The sequence below is a fragment of the Crocuta crocuta genome, unplaced genomic scaffold (genome assembly GCF_008692635.1).
Source record: "Crocuta crocuta isolate KB4526 unplaced genomic scaffold, BGI_CrCroc_1.0 scaffold50, whole genome shotgun sequence".
Classification (NCBI taxonomy): domain Eukaryota; kingdom Metazoa; phylum Chordata; class Mammalia; order Carnivora; family Hyaenidae; genus Crocuta; species Crocuta crocuta.
In genome coordinates, this window is record NW_027527428.1 from 1,767,427 (window position 1) to 1,787,423 (window position 19,997).

At 60.1% G+C, this 19,997-nt stretch overlaps 1 protein-coding gene across 1 annotated transcript in view; it reads left to right on the plus strand.

Annotated features, from left to right (window-relative positions):
* The window catches only part of KIF19 (kinesin family member 19), a 25,454-nt gene extending 5,996 nt beyond the window's left edge, over positions 1-19,458 (plus strand). The window contains exons 4-21 of the mRNA XM_077756048.1: positions 7,037-7,147; positions 7,805-7,892; positions 8,114-8,250; positions 9,445-9,570; positions 9,875-10,069; positions 11,256-11,402; positions 12,574-12,696; positions 14,064-14,229; positions 14,902-15,076; positions 15,212-15,410; positions 15,982-16,252; positions 16,351-16,472; positions 16,956-17,089; positions 17,330-17,435; positions 17,607-17,703; positions 18,170-18,567; positions 18,782-18,941; positions 19,177-19,458. Of these exons, the coding sequence (XP_077612174.1) occupies positions 7,037-7,147; positions 7,805-7,892; positions 8,114-8,250; positions 9,445-9,570; positions 9,875-10,069; positions 11,256-11,402; positions 12,574-12,696; positions 14,064-14,229; positions 14,902-15,076; positions 15,212-15,410; positions 15,982-16,252; positions 16,351-16,472; positions 16,956-17,089; positions 17,330-17,435; positions 17,607-17,703; positions 18,170-18,567; positions 18,782-18,941; positions 19,177-19,307 (2,886 nt within the window). The 3' untranslated portion in view covers positions 19,308-19,458. The remainder of the gene's footprint in view (positions 1-7,036; positions 7,148-7,804; positions 7,893-8,113; positions 8,251-9,444; positions 9,571-9,874; positions 10,070-11,255; positions 11,403-12,573; positions 12,697-14,063; positions 14,230-14,901; positions 15,077-15,211; positions 15,411-15,981; positions 16,253-16,350; positions 16,473-16,955; positions 17,090-17,329; positions 17,436-17,606; positions 17,704-18,169; positions 18,568-18,781; positions 18,942-19,176) is intronic.
* Positions 19,459-19,997: the final 539 nt, after the last annotated feature.

Genomic DNA, 19,997 nt, shown 5'->3' on the forward strand with positions numbered 1-19,997 from the left:
CTCTCCACCCCCTCCCCGCCCCCGCAGCCACTAATCTACTCTCCATCTCTATGGATCCGTCTGTCCTGGACATTTCATATAAATGGAATCTTGTACTCTGTGGTCCTTTGTGTCTGGCCTCTGTCTCTGAGCACCGTGTTTTCAAGGGTGGTCCCTGCTGCCCCAGGTGTCGGCATCTCCTTCCTTTCTGTGGCTGAATAACCGTCCGTGGGATGGATGCACCACACTTTTTGGCCCCTCATCAGCTGGTAGGCGTTTGGATTGTTTCCCACCTCTCGGCCAATGTGAATGAGGCCGCCCGCATGTAACGGTGCTCACATGTAGCCACCGTGTGGGTGCCAGGCAGGTGCGCTAGTTCAAAAGGCTGAGATGTGGGCCCGTTTCCCCACAGACGCTGACTCTGGGGAGTGCCTGGGAGTCTGCCTCTTGGACACTTGCTGAGGGACTCTGATGAGGGTGTTTGCAGACCTGCGAGAGATGCAACCCTATCTGCACCCATAGGTCATGGCTGCCTTCACCCTGGGCCTCAGGGCTCTCAGAGTTCCACAGCAGGTGGCGGCCTGGCCTAAACAGCCCACTGGGCCTTGGTGGCTTTATGAGCTCAGCAGGCTCCTTTCTGGCCTTTTCTGTCTAGCCTGAAGGGGACACCCTTCTTGGGATCCAAGTGTCCTTTCTTGAGGCCTCAAAGGATGGTACATTTACCACTGGAAATATGACCGGCAACAAATGCTCCTTCTTAAAGGAAAAGCAAACACTAACCCAGAAACAGCCTTACAGGGGTGATACCTACCTGGAGTCAGGCTTTTGTTCGCTCTGCCTTGTTGATGCCCTGAGAATAAAGGGGATGCACGCTGGGCTCCCTGGAAGGGAGATGGGCCCTCCACCTGGGGGCCTTCCCAGACTCCGGTTCTCTGCCGGGGCTTCCCGAGCAGGCTGGCAGTACTGGTGTGGTTTCTTGTTTCAAGGCAATGGCCCTGTTGGCCTTCACCGACTTCCACCTGGGAGGAACTTGAAGCCCAGAGAGGTGACGCAGCTTTCTCAACGTCATACCGCAGTGTCACCCCTAAACCCAATTTGGGGCACCCCTTCCCTTGATCTTTAGTGCCAGCCTTGGAGGCTTAAGGAGGAACCGTCTAGATCAGAGGTTGTCAACTGGGGCTACTTTTGCCCTCCAGGGGACAATCTGGCAATGTCACAACCAGGAGAAGGTCATGTCACTGGCATCTAATGGCCAGTGATACTGCTAAGCAGCCTGGAGGGCACAGGACAGGTCCTGTCATTGTGATCCAGCTGAGAGTGTCAACAGTGGCGAGACTGAGGAACCCCGGTCTGGGTCGTGCCATTTAGAGGCCAGAAAGGAGCCAGTTAAAACTGCAAAGCTGGGCACCTCGGTGGCTCAGTCGGTTAAGCATCTGACTTCGGCTCAGGACATGATTTCAGGGTTTGTGAGTTTGAGTCCGCCTTAGGTGAGCTTGAGCCCCACTTTGGGTGAGCCCCACTTCTCTCTTTCTCTCCCTCTCTCAAAAAATAAATAAATAAATGAAAATAAAACTGCAAAGCTGATCAGAGCACCAGCAGCTTAGTGGTTTGTAGCAGGAAGAAAATCCCTGTTATGCTTTGTTCGAGGTATTTCTCACCTAGGAGATGCTGGGGAGGAGTCTGCTTCTTCATGGGGACATAGTTTACAGATTAGGCACCCTCGACCCAGCCCGAGGCCCCCTATGCCCCCATGGATCGTGTGTTTCTGGGCTCGAAGTCTGCAACAATGGAAAGGTCAAAATCTGCACTGAATTAAGAGCAGGTCTGGGAGGGAGGCAGCGGGGGCCTCTGCTGAGTTAGGGGATCCGGACCTGCAGGGGGCAGCGCCCACCTTCCCCGCTCCTGGCCCAGCCTCCTGTCTCTCCCCAGTGTTGGGAGGCCCCTGTGTGCACCGTATGCTCAATGTCCCCATTGACGCCTCCCAGAGGCAGGTGCCCAGCGTGCCGTGGGCATGAACATTTATGCCCCGGGAATTATGAAAGGGAGCGCCGATGCCGAGCCCACCACCTCGGCGCTGCGGGAGGGCCCACTCGGGGTCTGGCAGCCCGCACCCCGCTGCCTGCACCCGGTGAGTCTGGTTGGCTGGAGTGTGGTTCGCAAGGCTGCTGTAATGAAGTTCCATGGACTGGGCGAATTTAACCACAGAAGTGGATCCTTCCACAGTCCTGGAGGTCAGAGGTCCAAGGGGTTGGCTCCTTCTGAGGCCCCGAGGGAAGGGTCTGTCCAGGTCTCTCTCCCCGGCTTGCAGACGGCCATCTTGTCCCTGTGTCTCCTCACGTCATCTGTTTCGATGTGTGTCTATGTCCAAACCTCCCCCTTTGCAGAACACCAGTCCTCCTGGATTTAGGGCCCACTCTACTCCAGAGGGACCTCATCGGAACTAATGACATCTGCAGTGAGCCTGTTTCCAAATAAAGCACAGTCTGAGGCTCCAGGGAGTTAGAACTTCAGCACTTGAATTTGGGGGAAGACACCGTTCAACCCATATGAGGCGGGCATTCGCCCAGCCAGGCTGCTTTTGGGGGGCCCGTGCACCAAGGGGCAGCAGTAGGCGGCCTGGTGGTTGGGAGCCTAGATTCTGGGACCAAACGGCTCTCAGTCAAACCACCTCTGCCCTTGGCAGGTGCCACTCGGTACCTTAACCAATCTGATTCCTTGTTACGACAGAGGAATCATAGGAGTGTCTGAGAAAATGTGTGCAAAGCACTCAGCACTGAGCCTAATACACACAGAGCTCCTCGGAAAGGCCGCTTTATGCAGCAAACATTCCTTGGGCCTATGCTGGGTGCCGGCCAGGATGACATTTAGGGGCCACACAGGAGCCTCTCAGAGCCAGGGACAGACTGCGTGTGCTCACAGGGGCCCAGACAGCTCGCCTCCGTGGCCATCTTGGATCTGTGCTTTGGAGGCTCTAGGAATGAAGACAGGAAGGAAAATTCCTGAGCTCTCTCCCCAACCCTGCAGTTCTCACAAGAACTACCCCCCCAACCCCGCCCCAGGGATTCTGAGCTGAGAACCACTACCCACAGCTCGCCTCTCACCCCATAGCCTTGCTCACGCTTTTCTCTAGAATGCTCCCCTCACCTCCCATCTCTCTGCCAACTCCTGCTCATCCTTTATCATTTTAAAAGTTTATTTATTTTGAGAGAGACAAAGTGAGCGGGGGAGGGGCACAGAGAGAGAATCCCAAGCAGGCTCTGCACTGTCCGCGCCGAGCCCAGCGTGGAGCCGGAACTCACGAACCGGGAGATGGTGATCTGAGCAGAAACCAAGAGTCGGATGCTTAACAGACTGACTCACCTAGGCGCCCCACCTGCCCATTCTTTAAAACTCCATGCTGGCATCACCTCTTCCAGGAAGCCTTCCCGTAGTGGTAAGGCTGGACCAGTGCCCCTCTGTATGCTCCGACTGCCTCCTGTAAAGTGAGACATGGGGGAGCCACATATCACTTTCTCTCTCCCGGGGCCTTGTTTAAAACTGCCTGGCACATAGAAGCTTCCCCTGACCCGCACTCCCGGTGCTGCTCTCTGGGGCGATGGCCACGAGCGTCCCTCCCCAGCCCTCCCCATGCCTCCGCTCCAGCTCACCTGGCTGAGGGGCACAAGGGCTCCATTGTATGGCAGAGTGGACAGGAATTGGGGCGACGCTCAGGAGGGTGGGGCGTGGGCTGGGCCCTGGGCAGAGGGAGACCCAGACAAAGACCTCTTTAAGAGGGGTCACGGCAGCTGTGCTGACAATGAACTGATTCAGGAGGCTGAATATCAAAGGAACCAAATGTCCAGGGTGCCCGTGAACTTGGCCATGCCCGGAGATTGTTTGGAGGTGAGCAGTGGGTGAGGAGCATCGGAGCGTGCTGCTCACCCTCCCCAGCACCGATGAGGAGGGCGCCCCTTGGGCTGGGGGCCCTGCCCGCATCAGCAGGAGGGCTGGTGCGCGAGGGGTGAGATCTCGTTCAGGTTCCTGTTGCATCCCCCTGGGACCCGTGCCAGGGGACTGAGTCGGCTTTATCTTCATTTGGATCTGAAACCTGATCAGGGCTCATGCTGCTGGCTTTAGGGCCTCAGACAGGAACTGGATCCTGAAGGAGGCTGCTAGGGCATTTGGGCTGAAGCCCTGAGGGGGTGGCCAGAGACAGGTGGGGCACCCCAGTAACAGCGCAGGCCCAGACACCCCACACTCAGCTCGCTGTGGCCACCCCGGCTTTGGCAAGCTGTCAGGGGGCCAAGTCAGCGGCCCCATTCCTACCCTGCACAAAGCCCCTACCCAGCCTGTCTGGAGCTGTCCCCACCCCCTCCCCAACTGGCTTACCTGAAATTACCTGGTTGGATGAGACTTCCAGGTGAGACTCCTGGGGCCGGGCCTCCCGGGGACCTGCCCTCCCCTCCCCCTCCTCCCTCCTCCGGGAGACTCCCAAGAGAGGGCCCTACTGGGACCCCGAGGGTCTTTGACCGGTCTGCATGCGGTGAGCACAGGTGTGTACCTACCGCAGGAATCCAGGTGGTGAAGCACGGGGGTAACATCAGCGCCCACCTACGTGCTGATAGGAGTCGGCAGGAGTCCCAGGCTGTGGCCTTCCCAGGACTGGGCCTCCTAAATCCTGGTGTTTGAAGGGGCTGCACCCAGAGGGACCCACTGTGAGTCTCCCAAATCCACGGAGCTGGGCTGCACTCTGGGGTGGGCTCCCTCTGTCCTTCAGAGTAACCCCTCCACCCCCACCCATGCCTTGTCTGTTCTCAAGCCCTTTTCAGGGCTGGCAGCGGCCCTTTCTCTCCTGCTGACCCAGGAAGGGAGCTCAGTTGCCGCACAACCTGGGATGGCCCTAGGACAGCCCATCTCCTCAGTGCCTTGTCCTGTGTTAGGGCTCAGTTTACCTCCTCGGTCAGCATCTCATCACCAGAGTCGGGTTAGGTAGGGCTGATGCGCACAGTGGCTGTGCTGGGGCCTCACTGGCCGGGGGAAGCCCTCCCCACCCGGCAAGGCCCCCGAGGGAGCAGAGGGCGTGTGAGAGAACAGGTTCTCAAGGGTGCACAGGGGCCCAGACCGCCAGGGCTCCCGTCCTGGCCCCACCTTAGCTATGCGACTTTGGGCCTCGATGCCCCCATCTGAGAATGATAGTTATGAATTCATGCAAAGGGCTCACTGAAGATGGGCCACTATTGTAATGTACCAGGAGGAGGGGCTGGGTGTGAAGGTGCCCACACTGTCCCTCTTTACCACCTGCCCTCCTGCCGGGACTAAAGAGCGCCGTGGGACTGTCATGTGGGCTGCTGGCTGCAACCTCCGTCCGGCCCTGGAGCACAACTGATACTCATTCTCCCCTGGATGTTCCTCCCAAGCCGAGGTGCTCCCGAACACAGAGCTGCCTCTCAGGGGGCACCTTGATGGAGCGGCCGGGGCTGAGGACAGGGACCCGATCTGGAGGCTCAGATCCTGGAGGGACCCAGGCAGGTGCAGAGCCAGTGGCACCCTGGTGGCCCCCTCCATGGTGGGGGTGGGGTGGCCCATTACATGTGTCGCTCACCCTGTCCCTCCTCACATCCCCTTGAATGAAGACCCCTGAGCACTTAGTATATGTCTGGTGCTGTGCCCACATACGCCACACACATTATCGCATGGGGTCTTCATAGTCCTGTAGGCAGGTAATATTCCTGTCCCATCTGGTGGAGGAGGTGACCCAGGCCCAGGCAGATTCAAGTGTTCACACAAGGCCACTCTGCTGACAAGTCGTAGGGTGGGCATGCAGACCTTGCCTTGACTTACCTCTCCTGCCTCGTCCTAAATCCCCCCTGACCCCAGCCCTCCCACACATCTTTGAATGTCTTCTGGCATTTCTGTGAGTCTGGAAACTGTCTCTCCCCACTGCTACCTTAGCCAAGAACCTCTGGCCAAGACCCAGTTTGCTTCCTCTGCACCTTTCCTCAGAGTCCAGGACCAGGCTTAGCGCCCCCAGGACACCTGGGCCAGGGGAGGGGCAGAGTGGGGCTGGGTATGGCGTGGGCTTGGAGACTGTTCTGGAAAATGGGTCCCTTGATCACCTTTGGAGCAGAAGAAGAACCTGGTGAGGCCCCTGTGTATCCCCCAGCCTCCTCACCCCCCCCCCACACACATACAGAGCACAGACACCCCTACCCTGCAGGGAGGGAGCCTGAAATGGCCAACCTGTACCTGCATTCTAGCCTCCAACCCTGGGTCCCTCCTTCCACCCTCAGCTCAGGCTCAAGGCTGCAGGGGCCATTGATAAGTCACCCCAAACCTCCCTCTCTGACACAAGTAGACAGTCCTCAAGCCTAGCCCACTTCCCTCACCCCTGCCACCCAGCAGCCAGTGGCCCTTTGCTCTACCCCTGGGTCTCCCCACTGGCTGAGGGCAGGGCACAAAGGGGTGAGGCAGGGCAGGGTCTCAGGTGCCACACAGAGGCAATGAAGGGGCTGCAGGCTTTGAACCCGGATCCCAGGGTTGAGTCCAGGGCTCCCCCTCCTGGTGGCGGTAGCTGAGCTTGGACAAGTTACTCCTCCAGGCCTCGGTTTCCTCATCTGTAGAGTGGGAATAATTATGGGCCTTACCGCCTGGCCTCGGAGTGGAGGGTTAAGCGAGTCCCTGCACCTAAAGTGCATGAAGCAGGTCCTAACACAAAATAAATGCACAATAAATGCAAGTGGTCGTTACTGGTCGCCCTCCAGTAGAGGGGCACGGGGCACCCGGTCTGGGGCATCATGGCGCTCTTGGCTACTTTGGCACATTGTTGGTTGTTAGGGAGGCTTCCCCTTTGGGCATCCAGAGCCAAGCAGCCAGATCAGACACCCAAGGGGCTGAGGAGGAAGGCGCTGGGCCTGGGGCTCAGGGGCCTGGGATGTGCAGCCCCAGGACCTCCAGCAGGACCCCTCCCACTGCTTACCCCGCGTCCTGGGCAAGGAGAGCTGAGGTCAGTGTTGACATTGGTGTGGGCCTGGGGCTCCCGGGTGACTGTCCCCTGGGTGACTGTCGGGGACCTTTGCAGATGGTGGTTCTCATGGACCCAATGGAGGACCCCGATGACATCCTTCGAGCACACCGCTCCCGGGAGAAGTCCTACCTGTTTGATGTGGCCTTTGACTTCACCGCCACCCAGGTAAGGGAGGGCCTGGGCCTAGGGACATGCAGGAGCCTCTCTCCAACCTTTGCCCCGCACGGGAGAGAGCCCTCAGGGGACCCAGCCATGGACCCTCAGCCTTCCCCTCGCCACTTGCTCCCTGGCCTCCAGTGTACCTCGTCCCCATGCGTGGAAATGTGCATGTGCCCTCATGGCTTGTGCGCAGCCCCCCTCATGGACACACCTGAGTCAGTGCACAGACACCACCCTCAGCAGGCTCCCACATGGCACACCCCCAGCCGGCCCCCCCGCCCCAGGAGCTGGAGGAAGGCGCTTGGAGCCCATCTGGTGCTGGGAGGAGAGTCTCGGGGAAGCTGACACCCTCCCAGGGACCCCGGTTCTTGCCCATCTGGGGGATGCCTCCCAGAAGCAGCTGTAATGCGTCCTCAGGGCGGGGGGCCAGGAGCCCGCAGTGGGGGCAGGCGTCTCAGGTGTCCTGAGCTCTGTTTCAGGTTGGTGTCCCCCGTGGGCTGAAAGGGATGAAAGCAGAGACACCCACCCCCCACTCCCTGCCCCTACTTCTCAGGCTGAGAGCCCCAGAAACAGAGCGTGCTCCTGCCGTGGGCCGGGACACGCCGGTGGGGACCTGGGTCCTGCCTGTGCCCCAGGCCCCTGACACTCTCCTCTTCCCTGCAGGACATGGTGTATCAGGCCACCACCAAGAGCCTCATCGAAGGTGTCATCTCAGGCTACAATGCCACTGTCTTTGCTTATGGCCCCACAGGTGAGGGAGGGGCGAGACCCTGGGACAGGACCTGGTGCCTCTTTTGTCCCCCTGGGCTCAGCTGAGGCAGGAATCCGGGATGTGGCTTGATCCAAATGCCCGCAGGGCCCTCTGGCCCCAGGCTTTGGGGACAGACTCAGGTGTGGCAGGAGGAGCCCCAGTCCAGCAGAGCCGCACTTCCGGCCCCCAGCCTGCTTAGTCACCACTTTGTTCCGCCCCAGGCTGTGGGAAAACCTACACTATGCTGGGCACAGACCGTGAGCCTGGCATCTACGTTCGGACCCTCAATGACCTCTTCCGTGCCATTGAGGAGACCAGCAATGACATGGAATATGAGGTGTCCATGTCCTACCTGGAGGTGAGCCCTCCCCTGACCCCAGCTTAAGCGAGTGGCCCATAGGGCAGCCACACGCATATCGTTGGCCCCACTTTGCAAAAACCCGAGGTTCAGAGAGGTTGTGCAACCAGGTCAACATCACACAGTAAGTGAGGGAGTGAGGATTCAAGTTCAGGATCCTGGAGCTTTAAAGCCAAGCCCTGCCCATTTTGCCACAATCCAAAGTAGCCTTGTCCCTGAGGCAAAACTTCAGCATCATCAAGGGCACCTGCCTTCAAGTGGTAATCCACTTCCGAGAACTCTGTGTGCATGGGTACAGGTGAGACCCGTGTGCACGGACAGGCTTGAGCCCCCTGGCCTCGGTTACCCGGCCACAGCCCCCAGTGCCCACCCCGCAGGAGTGCATCTGCCAGGCAGCGATGGGACAGCAGTGGTGAGAGCATGCAGAGGCCAGCAGAGGCAGAAGAGCCAGTGGGCTGCACTCCACCTGGCTCCCAGCCACCCTGGCTCCCTTCGGGAGCTGATAATCTCCTGGGTGACAGCTCAGGATGGGCAGTGAGGCGTTGCTGCCAGCCCTGTTCCAGCCAGCGTGGTGTTGACTCAGCCAGCAAGATGCACTTGGCGGGGGCGGTGGGCGGTGCAGGGGGAAGTTGCATAAGGGTTGCCTAGCAACAGGCAGGCCTAGCCATCGATCAGGTCCCCAGCCCGGTGCCCAGCCCATCGTAAAGGGGATCCCACTTGTTTCTGAGGGTTTCTCTGTCCGAGGTTCTGACAGCTGGATATTTCCCTGTGGACACTGAAGCTCACCTATCCCCACCCCATAGAAAGGAAGGGGTCTTTCTCCTTTTAAAAAAAAATTATTTATTTTGAGAGAGAGAGAGAGAGCGCACAAGCAGGGGAGGGGCAGCGAGAGAGCGTGAGAGAGAATCCCAAGCAGGCTCTGAGCTGAGCACAGAGCCTGATGTGAGGCTCTGTCTCACAGCCGTGAGATCATGACCTGAGCAGAAATCATGAGTCAGATGCTCAACCGACTGAGCCACCCAGGTGCCCCAGGGGTCTTTCTCCTTAACCAGTTTCCCAGGTGGGGGCTCAGAATGTGCGAGCTCCTGTCCCCTTCTTGCTCAGGAGGGATGGGGAAGCTGCTCCTTGCCTGGACCTCCCGCCATTAGTCTCCATTAACACTGTCCCCCGCCCCTCCCCCACCTGCCCCGTCAGATCTACAATGAGATGATCCGCGACCTGCTGAACCCTGCCCTGGGGTACCTAGAGCTGAGGGAGGACTCCAAAGGGGTGATCCAGGTGGCTGGAATCACAGAGGTCTCCACCATCAATGCCAAAGAGGCGAGTCTCATGCCACCCTCGGGGCAGTGGAGAGGGACATTCACCCGTGTGGGCAGGAGGGGACAGGGGACGGCTCAGCTGGCGCCGGGGCAGACACAGAGAAGCTTGTATGACCGCGCGGGAGCAGGGGGCTCTCGCGCCTCACTTCACGCTCCTCCTGGTGGCGCTGACCCTGGGGGCCTAACCAGGCAGGACGCCTCCAGCCAGCCCACCCCACCCGGGCCCCTTCCCAACCTCCAAGAGGGAGGAAGTGGGGGCAACGCCCCCGATCCCCAGGAGTGGCGCCCTTCCCCCCTCCACGCAGATCATGCAGCTGCTGATGAAGGGCAACCGACAAAGGACCCAGGAGCCCACGGCGGCCAACCAGACGTCCTCCCGCTCCCACGCCGTGCTCCAGGTGGCCGTGCGCCAGCGCAGCCGGGTCAAGGATGTGCTGCAGGAGGTGCGGCAGGGCCGCTTGTTCATGATCGACCTGGCCGGCTCTGAGCGTGCCTCCCAGGTGAGGTCAGCTCCCCCAGGACTGGGGAGGATGTTTTGGGGGAGCAGGGGAGAGGGCAGGGAGGCCGAACTCCTAGCTCCCCGGGAGATGGTGGAGAGGCCATCCTAGGGACGGTGGGGATGAGGGGTCCCCCTGGGTAAGGAATTGAGGAATGTCACAGAGGTACGTGAGGGGGGGTATCCCGGCTATTTGTGGGAAAGGACGAGGGATGAGGAGGGTAGCCCCAGGCAATGAGACCGGCTGCCCTGGAGGGGAGGCAGTGGGAATGAGTGAGGGGCTGGGGCCGGGGAGACACATCCCTGGACTGGGGGGGCCCTGCCCACCATGCTGGGGAGAGAGGAAGGTCTATTACCCTTTCTATGAACACCTGTCCTCACCCTGCCTGCCTGGCTCTACGGCCTCGGCCCGACGGCACCCAGCACCCAGTAGGTAGGCCAGGCCCCCCTCCTTCAGGCAAACAGGGAGGCTTCACAGTCACCCAAGTGATGAGGCCAGGTGGTGTCACTGCTAGCAGATGCAACGGCCAAGACACTGGCCCAGGGAGAATTTAAAGGATTTCAGGTTTGCACATGTGGAATTGGGCTTAAACAGAGGGACAGTTTAAGAAACACACCCTTCTCTCCCAGGAAGACCTGAGGGCTTCCCGGAGGGACCCAGGGGAGGGGTGCAGCCAGGGAAGGGGGTGTGCCCTGAGCTCCTAGCTTTGGAGGGTTGGGCAGCTTTGAGCAGGGCCTGCTCAACCTTGACAGTGTCCCCGCAGACCCAGGGAGAGGAGGGGGACCCCACACACTCACACACATACACACACTTCCTCCTCCCCCACCCGTGAAGCCTGGGGCGTCCTCTAGAGCCACATGCCTGTGGTCTTGCCAGCTCTCGGCTGAGCTGCCAGGGAACCCCAGCCCCCCTCCATGCCATTCTTGGTGCCATGGGGCCAGCCCTTGGGGGAGACAAAGAGCCAGGCTCTCAGCCCTCCTCAGAAGCCTCCAGCGGGTCACTCTCTCCCGACGCCGTCCTGTTCTCTCACCTTCTTGAGACCTGGCGAGTCCAGGCCCTGGGTCACCTCCACACTCCAGGGCCCCGAGGGAGAGGAGAGGCTTGTGACCCAGGACCAGCCAGGATGCTGGTGAAGCCCAGCCTCCTGCCCCACGAGGGCCCTGGTTGTGCCCACTTGCTCACCCCCCAGACACAGAACCGTGGGCAGCGCATGAAGGAGGGGGCCCACATCAACCGCTCCCTGCTGGCCCTGGGCAACTGCATCAATGCACTGAGCGACAAGAGCAGCAACAAGTACATCAACTATCGCGACAGCAAGCTCACGCGGCTCCTGAAGGTAGGGGCTGCAGCCGGGCCCGGGCACTGGGGCCCCCAGAGCAAGGCCACCAGATATAACAAGTTAAAATACAGGACGCCCAGCTGCATTTGAATTTCAGATAAACAACAAAATTTGTTTTAGTATAAGTACATCCCATGAAGCATGTGGGATATATTTATACTAAAAAAAATCATTCATTGTTTATCTGAAATTCAGATGTAATCGGGTGTCGTGTATTTCACCTGGTGACCCTAACCAAAGAGTGGGCGGCAGAGAGGGAAAGGCCCTGCACTTGACACCCACCCCCCGACACTGGGCTGCAGGCCTGAACGGAACCAAGAGCTGCCTGGATTTGGGGGTTCAGGTGCACATCAGCGCCAGGACTCACAGCGTCTGCTGTTTGGGGGCCCGCCCCTGGCTGGGCCGTGTTCGGTGCTTCACTCCACTAGCTTCTTTCTTCCTGAAGCAACCTGGTCATTGCGGGAATACTATTTTCATTTGCAGATGAGAAAACCGAGGCACAAAGGGGTTAAGTAACCTTCCCCAGGGCCCAGGATAATACAGGCTGGAAGTACGATCCAGACACAGTCTGTGGTCTAATATCGTAACTGCAGTGTTAGCCAAGCCCACCGAGGCTTTCTCCCCAACCCCTTACCCCACCCCCCAGGGCTGTTTACATAGAGCAAGGGAAGGGGTGGCCATAGGCCACATTCAACCTTTATACAGGGGTCCCCATCCCCTCATCTCGGACTCCAGCTGAAACAGCAGTGCCATCAGCAGTCAGAAATGGGGGGCCTGGGGGCCCCTTGAAAGGCCAGAGGTGGTGGGAAGGAGGGGGAGGGGCACGTCTTGCTGCCTCTCCTCATTCTCTTGTATGAGGGGAGGGAAAGGGAAAGCCAGGAGGCCCTGGCCCGGATCAGATACTTGAAATCTGCAAATGGGAATTTGGAGAGAAGCTGGAAATGGGAAGGAGAGACAGCAGAGGGGTGGGAAATACCTGGACCCAGGGGAGACCACGTGATGCCCAACACCAGCCCCTGTGGGTGAGTGCGAGCGTCTGTAAGTGTGCGTGTGACAGAGCGAGCAAGGGAGAACACGGCTCGTGGAAGGCATCGTGCACAGGCTAGCAGAAGCAGGGTCCCAGGGGGCTGGTCCCCGGCTGACCGCAGCCCCCCTCCCTGCCATCCAGGATTCCCTGGGCGGGAACAGCCGCACGGTGATGATCGCCCACATCAGTCCCGCGAGCAGCGCCTTTGAGGAGTCCCGGAACACCCTGACCTACGCCAGCAGGGCCAAGAACATCAAGACCAGGGTGAGGGCCCTGCCTGGAGGGCTCCCTGCCGCCCCACCCCACTCTCTCTGGAGCCAGCCACCGTGGCAATGGCCTCGTTCCCTAGTCCAATGTCGCCCTGTGCCCTTCCCGGCACCCTCAACGCCTGCGTGCCTGCCGAGGACCCCCTTCTCCTTGTTCAAGGTCATGTGGCCCCTGCCCCATTCCCTTCCATCTCCATTTTCGTGATCAGATACCCGTTCAGACGTTTACATTTTCAAAGCCCCTAATCTAACAGTCAGGTCAGCAGACACAGCCCATCTGAGCGTTTTCATGCGTCACCTCGTTTGCTCCTCAAGTGAGGACAGTCTACGATGCCCCCATCCCCTGGTTTAGGGAAATGAGGCTGAGGGAAGTTAAGTGACTTCCCAGCTGGGCACTGAGGCGAGAAGTGGCCCGGCCTTGTTTCCTGGTCCACAGCGTCACCCTCAGGCAAATACATTAGAGTCCCCGCCGCCTGCTATAGGAAGTGCCTTTCTTTTTTTTTAATATGTATGAAAGTTTACTTATTTTGAGAGAGCACAAGTGAGGGGAGGGGCAGGGAGAGAGGGAAACAGAATCCCAAACAGACAGCGAGCTGTCAGCGCAGAGCCTGACTCAGGGCTCGAACTCATGAACCTGAGCCGAAATCAAGAGTCAGACGCTCAACCCAGCGAGCCACCCGGATGCCCGGGAAGTCTCACTCTACCCATGTGTGTGTAAGGGTGGGAATGGACGCCTGTGAGCAGAACTTAGCGAAGGCTCCCCAGACACCGCACTTTGCCAGCTGCTGTCCACAGGCTCTCGTTTTTTTTCCAACCCTCAAGGAACTTATTGGGAGGAGAAGGCGTGTCCTTGAAAAAGCTCACTGATAGTTCGGAATATTAGTAAGAGCTGGCAAATGATGCCTACAGTACGTGCTGAGGCAGTGAGGGAGGGAGGAGGTGGGGGTGGGCNGGACATTCCAGAGGGGCAGGTAGCAGTAATAGTAAAGGTGTCAAGGGCAGGAAGGAAATGGTGTCTGTGGTAGGGGTGAGGACATTAGGACGGTTCCTCAGTCAGAGCAGAATGTTCATGCAGCAGTGATCAAAAAAAAAAAAAAAATCGAGACAGTGGAGAGCCCAGGTGAAGGAACCAGAGTGTTTCTCTGGAGCAGTAGGGAGCCACTGAAGGTTAATGAGCAGAAGCAGCGTTTTAGGAGTAAGGGTCTGGCAGAGCCAGGGAGTGGGATAGTTTGGGGGCTGGAAGCAAGGGCGAGGCCACTATCATCCAGGAGGACTAGGGGGAGAGAGAGAAAGGAAGACCCTGCAGGCAGGCCCCAGCGTCTGGGGTGACTATGCCCACTCTGCCCCATTCTGTGCTCTCCACAGGTGAAACAGAACTTGCTCAACGTCTCCTACCACATCGCCCAGTACACCAGCATCATCGCTGACCTGCGCGGGGAGATCCAGAGGCTCAAGCGCAAGATCGATGAGCAGGGGGGGCGGGGCCAGGCCCAGGGCCGGTCGGAGCGGGGTGACATCCGCCACATCCAAGGTGTGTGCGTGCAAGCCCAGCTCAGGCAGCCCTCCCAGCCTGTTTCAAATTTCTCGGGGCTGGGGGGAGGTCTGGCGGCGCTGGGTTCAAATCCAGACTCGGGCCTTTTCTCGCTGGGCGGCCTTGGGCTAATCACTCAACTGCTCTGAGCCTTCCATCCTGCAACTGTCAGGTAGAATCCTGATCTCCGTTTCAGAGACTTGGCAGTAATTAAGACTGGGTGAGATCACACAAGTGACAGACACGTGAGCAGTTAGCTGCGCGGGGCACCACTCCCGGGCTACAGCCTAGGGCCGTGAGGCCGTGCCCAGCATCACTTGGACAGCTACCTCTTGTAGCTTTGTGTATTTGTTCTGATGGCTTTCGAATAGATGGCAGTAAAATGTCTAAGGGGCACCTTTTTATAGTTGACGCGAAGGTGCTGGAAAGACTCGCAGAAGCCCAGTTCGCACAGAGGAGTTGAGAATCACCTTTGGGCCACAGCTGAAGGCTCAATGTGTGGGGTGATGGTGAGGGAGGAGGTAGCAATCTAGGAGGTCTTTTGGGAGGAGGTGGTTGGACAGGAAGAGACTGGGGAAGAAAGGGATGAGGGAGGGCCCCACACAGGCCCAGACTTTCCCGGACTGACCTCCCTCCTCCACTCACTTCCTCTGCCCCCCGTCCTCTGGGCAGCCGAGGTCCGACTGCACAGTGAGCAGAGTGACCAGGCCGAGATGGGACAGCTGCGGGAGCAGCTCATCAGCGCCTTCCAGGAGCAGATGGACGTGCGGAGGCGCCTGCTGGAGCTGGAGAACCACGCCATGGAAGTCCAGATCGACACCTCCCGCCACCTGCTCACCATTGCCGGGTGAGCACCCTCTGCCCTGGCGCCATCCAGTCCTACCCGAGGCCTGGGACAGAGCGGCTGGGGGCTGGGGGCTGTGTCCTCCCCGCCCCCTATGCTCTGACTGCCCCCATTTCCTCGGGGTGGGGTCTGCGGCAGCTGGGAGCACGAGAAGTCACGCAGGGCGCTCAAATGGCGGGAGGAGCAGCGGAAGGAATCCTACTCCAAGGACGACAGCGAGAAGGACTCAGACACAGGTGATGAGCAGCCCGACACCCTGGAGCCCCCGGAAGTGGCCTCAGCCCGGGAGAGCATTGCTGCCCTGGTGGGCGAGCAGAAGAAGCTGCGGAAGCAGAAGGTGTCTGAGGCTGGGGGGCCGAGGGGCAGGGAGAGTGGTTTGAGAGGCTCAAGCCAGAGGGGCTGGGGCGAGGGGGGGGGGTTAGGAGGGAGACCAGGGAGCTCAGGCCTTTGCCCCTCTGTGACCTTGCTGAATTCCTTCTTTGTGCCTCACTTCCTCATCTGTAAAACGGGAGTAGTCACGGTTAGGTCCTAGGGGGGGTTGTTGGGGAGATCAAATCAATGCCTTTGGCATCCAGAAGACTCAAGAAATGGTCATCAGTGTTTGAAGTAGGGTTTTCCAGATAACAGATCTTTTCCTTCTGTTCTGGAGCAATACTCTAACCAGGGGCTTCACGGGTGCCATGAGATGGCATCAGATGGGCCGGGGTTGGGCGGAGAGCTATGGAGCTGGTCCCAGGGGCAGGCTGTGGTCAGGATGGCAAGAAGGGGGGCACGGAGGGGCCATTTAGCAGCAGCCCCTGGTGGCAAGGCGCAAGCACGGCTTCCAGGGTTAGCCTCAGCATGGAGCTCAGGGTGCGGCGGGGCGCCTGCGGGCCCGCCGCCCGGCGCTGACCCCCAGGCGCCCCCAGCTGGCGCTGGAGCAGCGCTGCCGCGAGCTGCGGACGCGGGGCCGGCGCCTGGAGGAGACGCTGCCGCGGCGCATCGGCTCCGAGGAGCAGCGCGAGGTGCTCAGCCTGCTGTGCCGCGTGCACGAGCTGGAGGTGGAGAACACGGAGATGCAGTCGCACGCGCTGCTCCGGGACGGCGCGCTCCGCCACCGCCGCGAGGCGGTGCGCCGCCTGGAGCAGCACCGCAGCCTCTGCGACGAGATCATCCAAGGCCAGCGGCAGATCATCGACGGTAGGCGCCTCGCCTCCGAGCCACCCAGGGGGCCCCCCCGCGACCCGCGGAGTGTCCGAGGGCGCGCGCTGAGCACCCCTCCCCCCCGTCCCCTGCAGACTACAACCTGGCCGTCCCGCAGCACCTGGAGGAGCTATATGAAGTGTACCTGCGGGAGCTGGAGGAAGGCAGCCTGGAGCGGGCCACCATCATGGACCGCGTGGCCTCGAGGGCGCTGCAGGTGGGCGCGTGGGCAAGCCTGCGCATGCGCACGAGCACATGTACAGGCGGAGGGGCTCATGCCCAAGGCAATGCCTGCAGGTAGCTGGGGTGCTGATGGGACCAGACTGGCTGGCACCCCAGGGAGTTAACTCCCCTTCCTTCTTACCCCAACCAAAGCTGTGCCCAGCCTGAGTAAGGTCCCTGTCCCAACACATTCTTCTCTGGCACTTGTCCCTACCCAGAGTCTGAGGGTCAGGGTTAACTATCTGAGGTATCACAGCGGGCCCCAGAAGCCCTCCCAAGAGACCAGGCCATCGGGCAGTGCCACCGGAGATGACCAGAAGACCACAGTTTATCCCTTGGGAGCCAGAACGCAAACCCACTGCTCTGGCCACCCTGGTGACTCCTGGTCACCTTGGATGCCTTTGTCACCCTGTGCTGTCACCCGGTACAGGATCAAGTCTTCTGATTGCCCTCCCCCGCCTCCGCCTTCCTTCCCCAGGACAGCTCCTTGCCCAAAATCGCCCCAGCAGGAACCTCGCTGACACCGGATTCTGACCCGGAGAGCGTGAAGACGCTGAGCTCTGAAGTCCAGCACCTGCAAAACATCATCCTCCCACCCCTCAGCATGGAGAGGTGAGGCCAGAGGCCACTTCCAGCCAGACCTGCCACCCTGAGCCTCCACCTGCTGGACAGTGGCCCCGGGATGCCAACTCAGATTAGGGCTAATTGGGGGAGATGGAGCAGGAACGAAAGGAGGGCAGTGGCACATGTCTGGGGCCAGAATTCTTGGGTTCCCTCTCCCCTGGGGTGGGGGTGGGCCCTCAGGGGGACCAGCCTGGCCAACAGCTGCTCGTCCTCCTCTGCCAACCTCAGTGAAGCCAACCGCGTGTTCAAAGCCAGTCCCCGGGCTTGGCATGTGAAGAGCTCCTCTGTGCCCACCCCACCCCCCATCCAGATCGGCGGCCTGGTGACCCAGGAGGTGAGCGCTGAGCACTGGCCCCGGGCTCCACTGCTGGGGGGCGGGGGCACAGGGTGGACAGCCAGTGGTTGGGATGGAGCCTTCCCAAAAGAGCCATCACCCGCAAGGCCCCGCTGTCTCTGCTGGGTGGGGCGTCTAATGCCTTCCTCTTTCCAACCACTTCCCCTGCAGGCACCTCCGCAGGACGGCGTGGTCAGCAGGAGCAGCCGGCTCAACTCTTCCCCCGACAGCAGCGAGAACCTATCAGAGATCCCCTTGTCCTACAAAGGTGTGCCGCCTGCCAGCCCTGTCCGCCTGAGCCTGGCGTCATCTAAACTTTGGTGCTACCCATTCTATAGAGGCACCAATGCCCAGAGAGGGTTATCCACCAACTCCAGGACACACAGAGAGCTGACCACACAATCAGAAGTTAGAATAGGGAGCACATGGCACTTAGGATCATGTCCCCCACTTCCCACCAGTAATAACTATAATAGCAAATATAGATGGCCAAGCCCATCTTCTCACTTAATCCTCACGTAACCCTGTGGGGTTAATGTCACCATCCCCACTTTACAGATGAAAGTAAGGTTCGGAAACTTGTCCCAGTTTTCTTAAACAGCAAGCGAGGAGGACAGCTGGCCTGGCTCTACATTCCCACCTTGGCAGAGGGGCATGGGGGGTGAGGGAGGGGGAGGAATATGTGGTCCTGACCCCAGGTTGGATTCTCCCCCCACCCCCACCCCACCCCCCAGAGAAGAGGGAGATACTGACAGGCACCAAGTGCATCTCCGTGAAGGCGGCCAAAAGGCGCTCGCGGGCTTTGGGCGCCGAGGGGCGCCACCTGCTGGCACCTGCGATGCAGCGCAGCAGCTTGTCTCTGCACTCGCTGAGTGAGGCTGACGATTCGCAGCCACCCGGCCCCCTGGCCTGCAAGCGGCCACCCAGCCCCACGCTGCAGCACGCTGCCAGTGAGGACAACCTGTCCAGCAGCACAGGCGAGGCCCCATCCCAGGCAGTCGGGCCCGTCAGCGACGGCCCCGGGCCCTGGATGCGTGGCCAGAAGAAAAGCCTGGGCAAGAAGCGGGAGGAGTCCCTGGAGGCCAAGAAGAGGAAGCGGAGGTCCCGGTCGTTTGAGGTCACGGGACAAGGGGTGAGGCGAAAGACAGGGCGTGGGGTGTCTGCACCCCTTCATTGTAGAGGAGAGCCTGGATCCCTCCGGAGGCCGCAGGGCACCTCCAGCACCACCCTCCGTGCCTCTGACCTCCGGGCTGGCGTGGGGACGTACAGGGCTGCCGGACGGGGCAGACCCCTGTAGCAGAAACCATACAGCTCCGACTCACCTCACTGTTCTCCAACCCCCACAGCTCTCCCGCCCCAAGACACACCTCCTGGGGCCCCGTCCCACAGAGAACATCTCGGACCACAAGGTGCCCGGGTGCAGACACCCAGCACCTGGTATCCGGCATCTGGGAAAGGTGACGCTGCCTTTGGCCAAGGTCAAACTCCCTCCGAGCCAGAGCACGGGTCAGTACCCGCGAGGCAGGGATGGGGAAGGGGAGCCCTGGGCCAGCCCAGGAAGGAGGGTTGTTGATTTCCCTGTAGCTATGGCTGCCCAGTGTCGGAAACCGGGTTCTCCCAGAATATCTGTGGGACTGGCATCTTGGGGTTGGGCCCCTGAGGAGTTCAAGGCCACCGGATGAGTGGACAGGGGGTGGGAGGAATTCCTAACTACCTGCTCCTGGCCCCTCCCCTGTTGCAGGCCCAGGGGACTCCTCACCCCTCACTGTCCCCTCCAACCCAGCTGGCATTTCCCGACGGGCGGCCCGTGGGCCCCGCCTGCCTCATGGCGCAAGCACCCATGGCAAAGACGGACGCTTCCCGAATACCTGAGGGGCCCTGCCTGGAACCGGCCGCCCCCGAGACTGGATGGAATGCAGCGGAACGGAGGAGATGGAAGCTGGGGCAGATGGGGGTGACCTGCGAGCAGGAGCTCAGGAGGCTGGGGCTCCCGAGGCCCAGGAATTATGAGGGTGCCCACCCAACCCCCCCATGCTTTCAGTACCACTGGGGAAGGGAGGTGAGCCCAGGAGGCACGGCCAGGATGACAGACTTCCTGGCCTCCCCTCCCTGAATAGAACCCTGTTGCCAAAACCCTGCAGAAACCTGCGGCCAGACTCAGCCCTGGACATGGAAGGGCCGGGAGGTGAAGGGAGCTGTGAGCGGGGCAGGGCCCTCCTGGATGGTTGGGGCAGAGGCGGGAATCTGGGGCTGTTACTCGGCAGTGTACCAATAAAACCCCATTTGGGTCTTGATGGTTGTGCTGGAATCCAGACCTTGTCTGGAATGTGGGGTGCTCATGACTAAGAGGCAACCCAACTCCCCCATCCTCCCTCCTCAGCACCCCATCTCCATCTGGCCGGTTACACTGCATCAGCTTACAAATACCTGGTTGAAAGTTTTTCTCTACACCCGCCCCAGGAAGGGTGGGGCTAGCAGGGTCCATTTGTGCCCCCCTCCCCCCAGCCTTCACCCCTGCCCAGGGTCTTTCCCAGGAGACTTGGCGTGAACGAGACCATACAG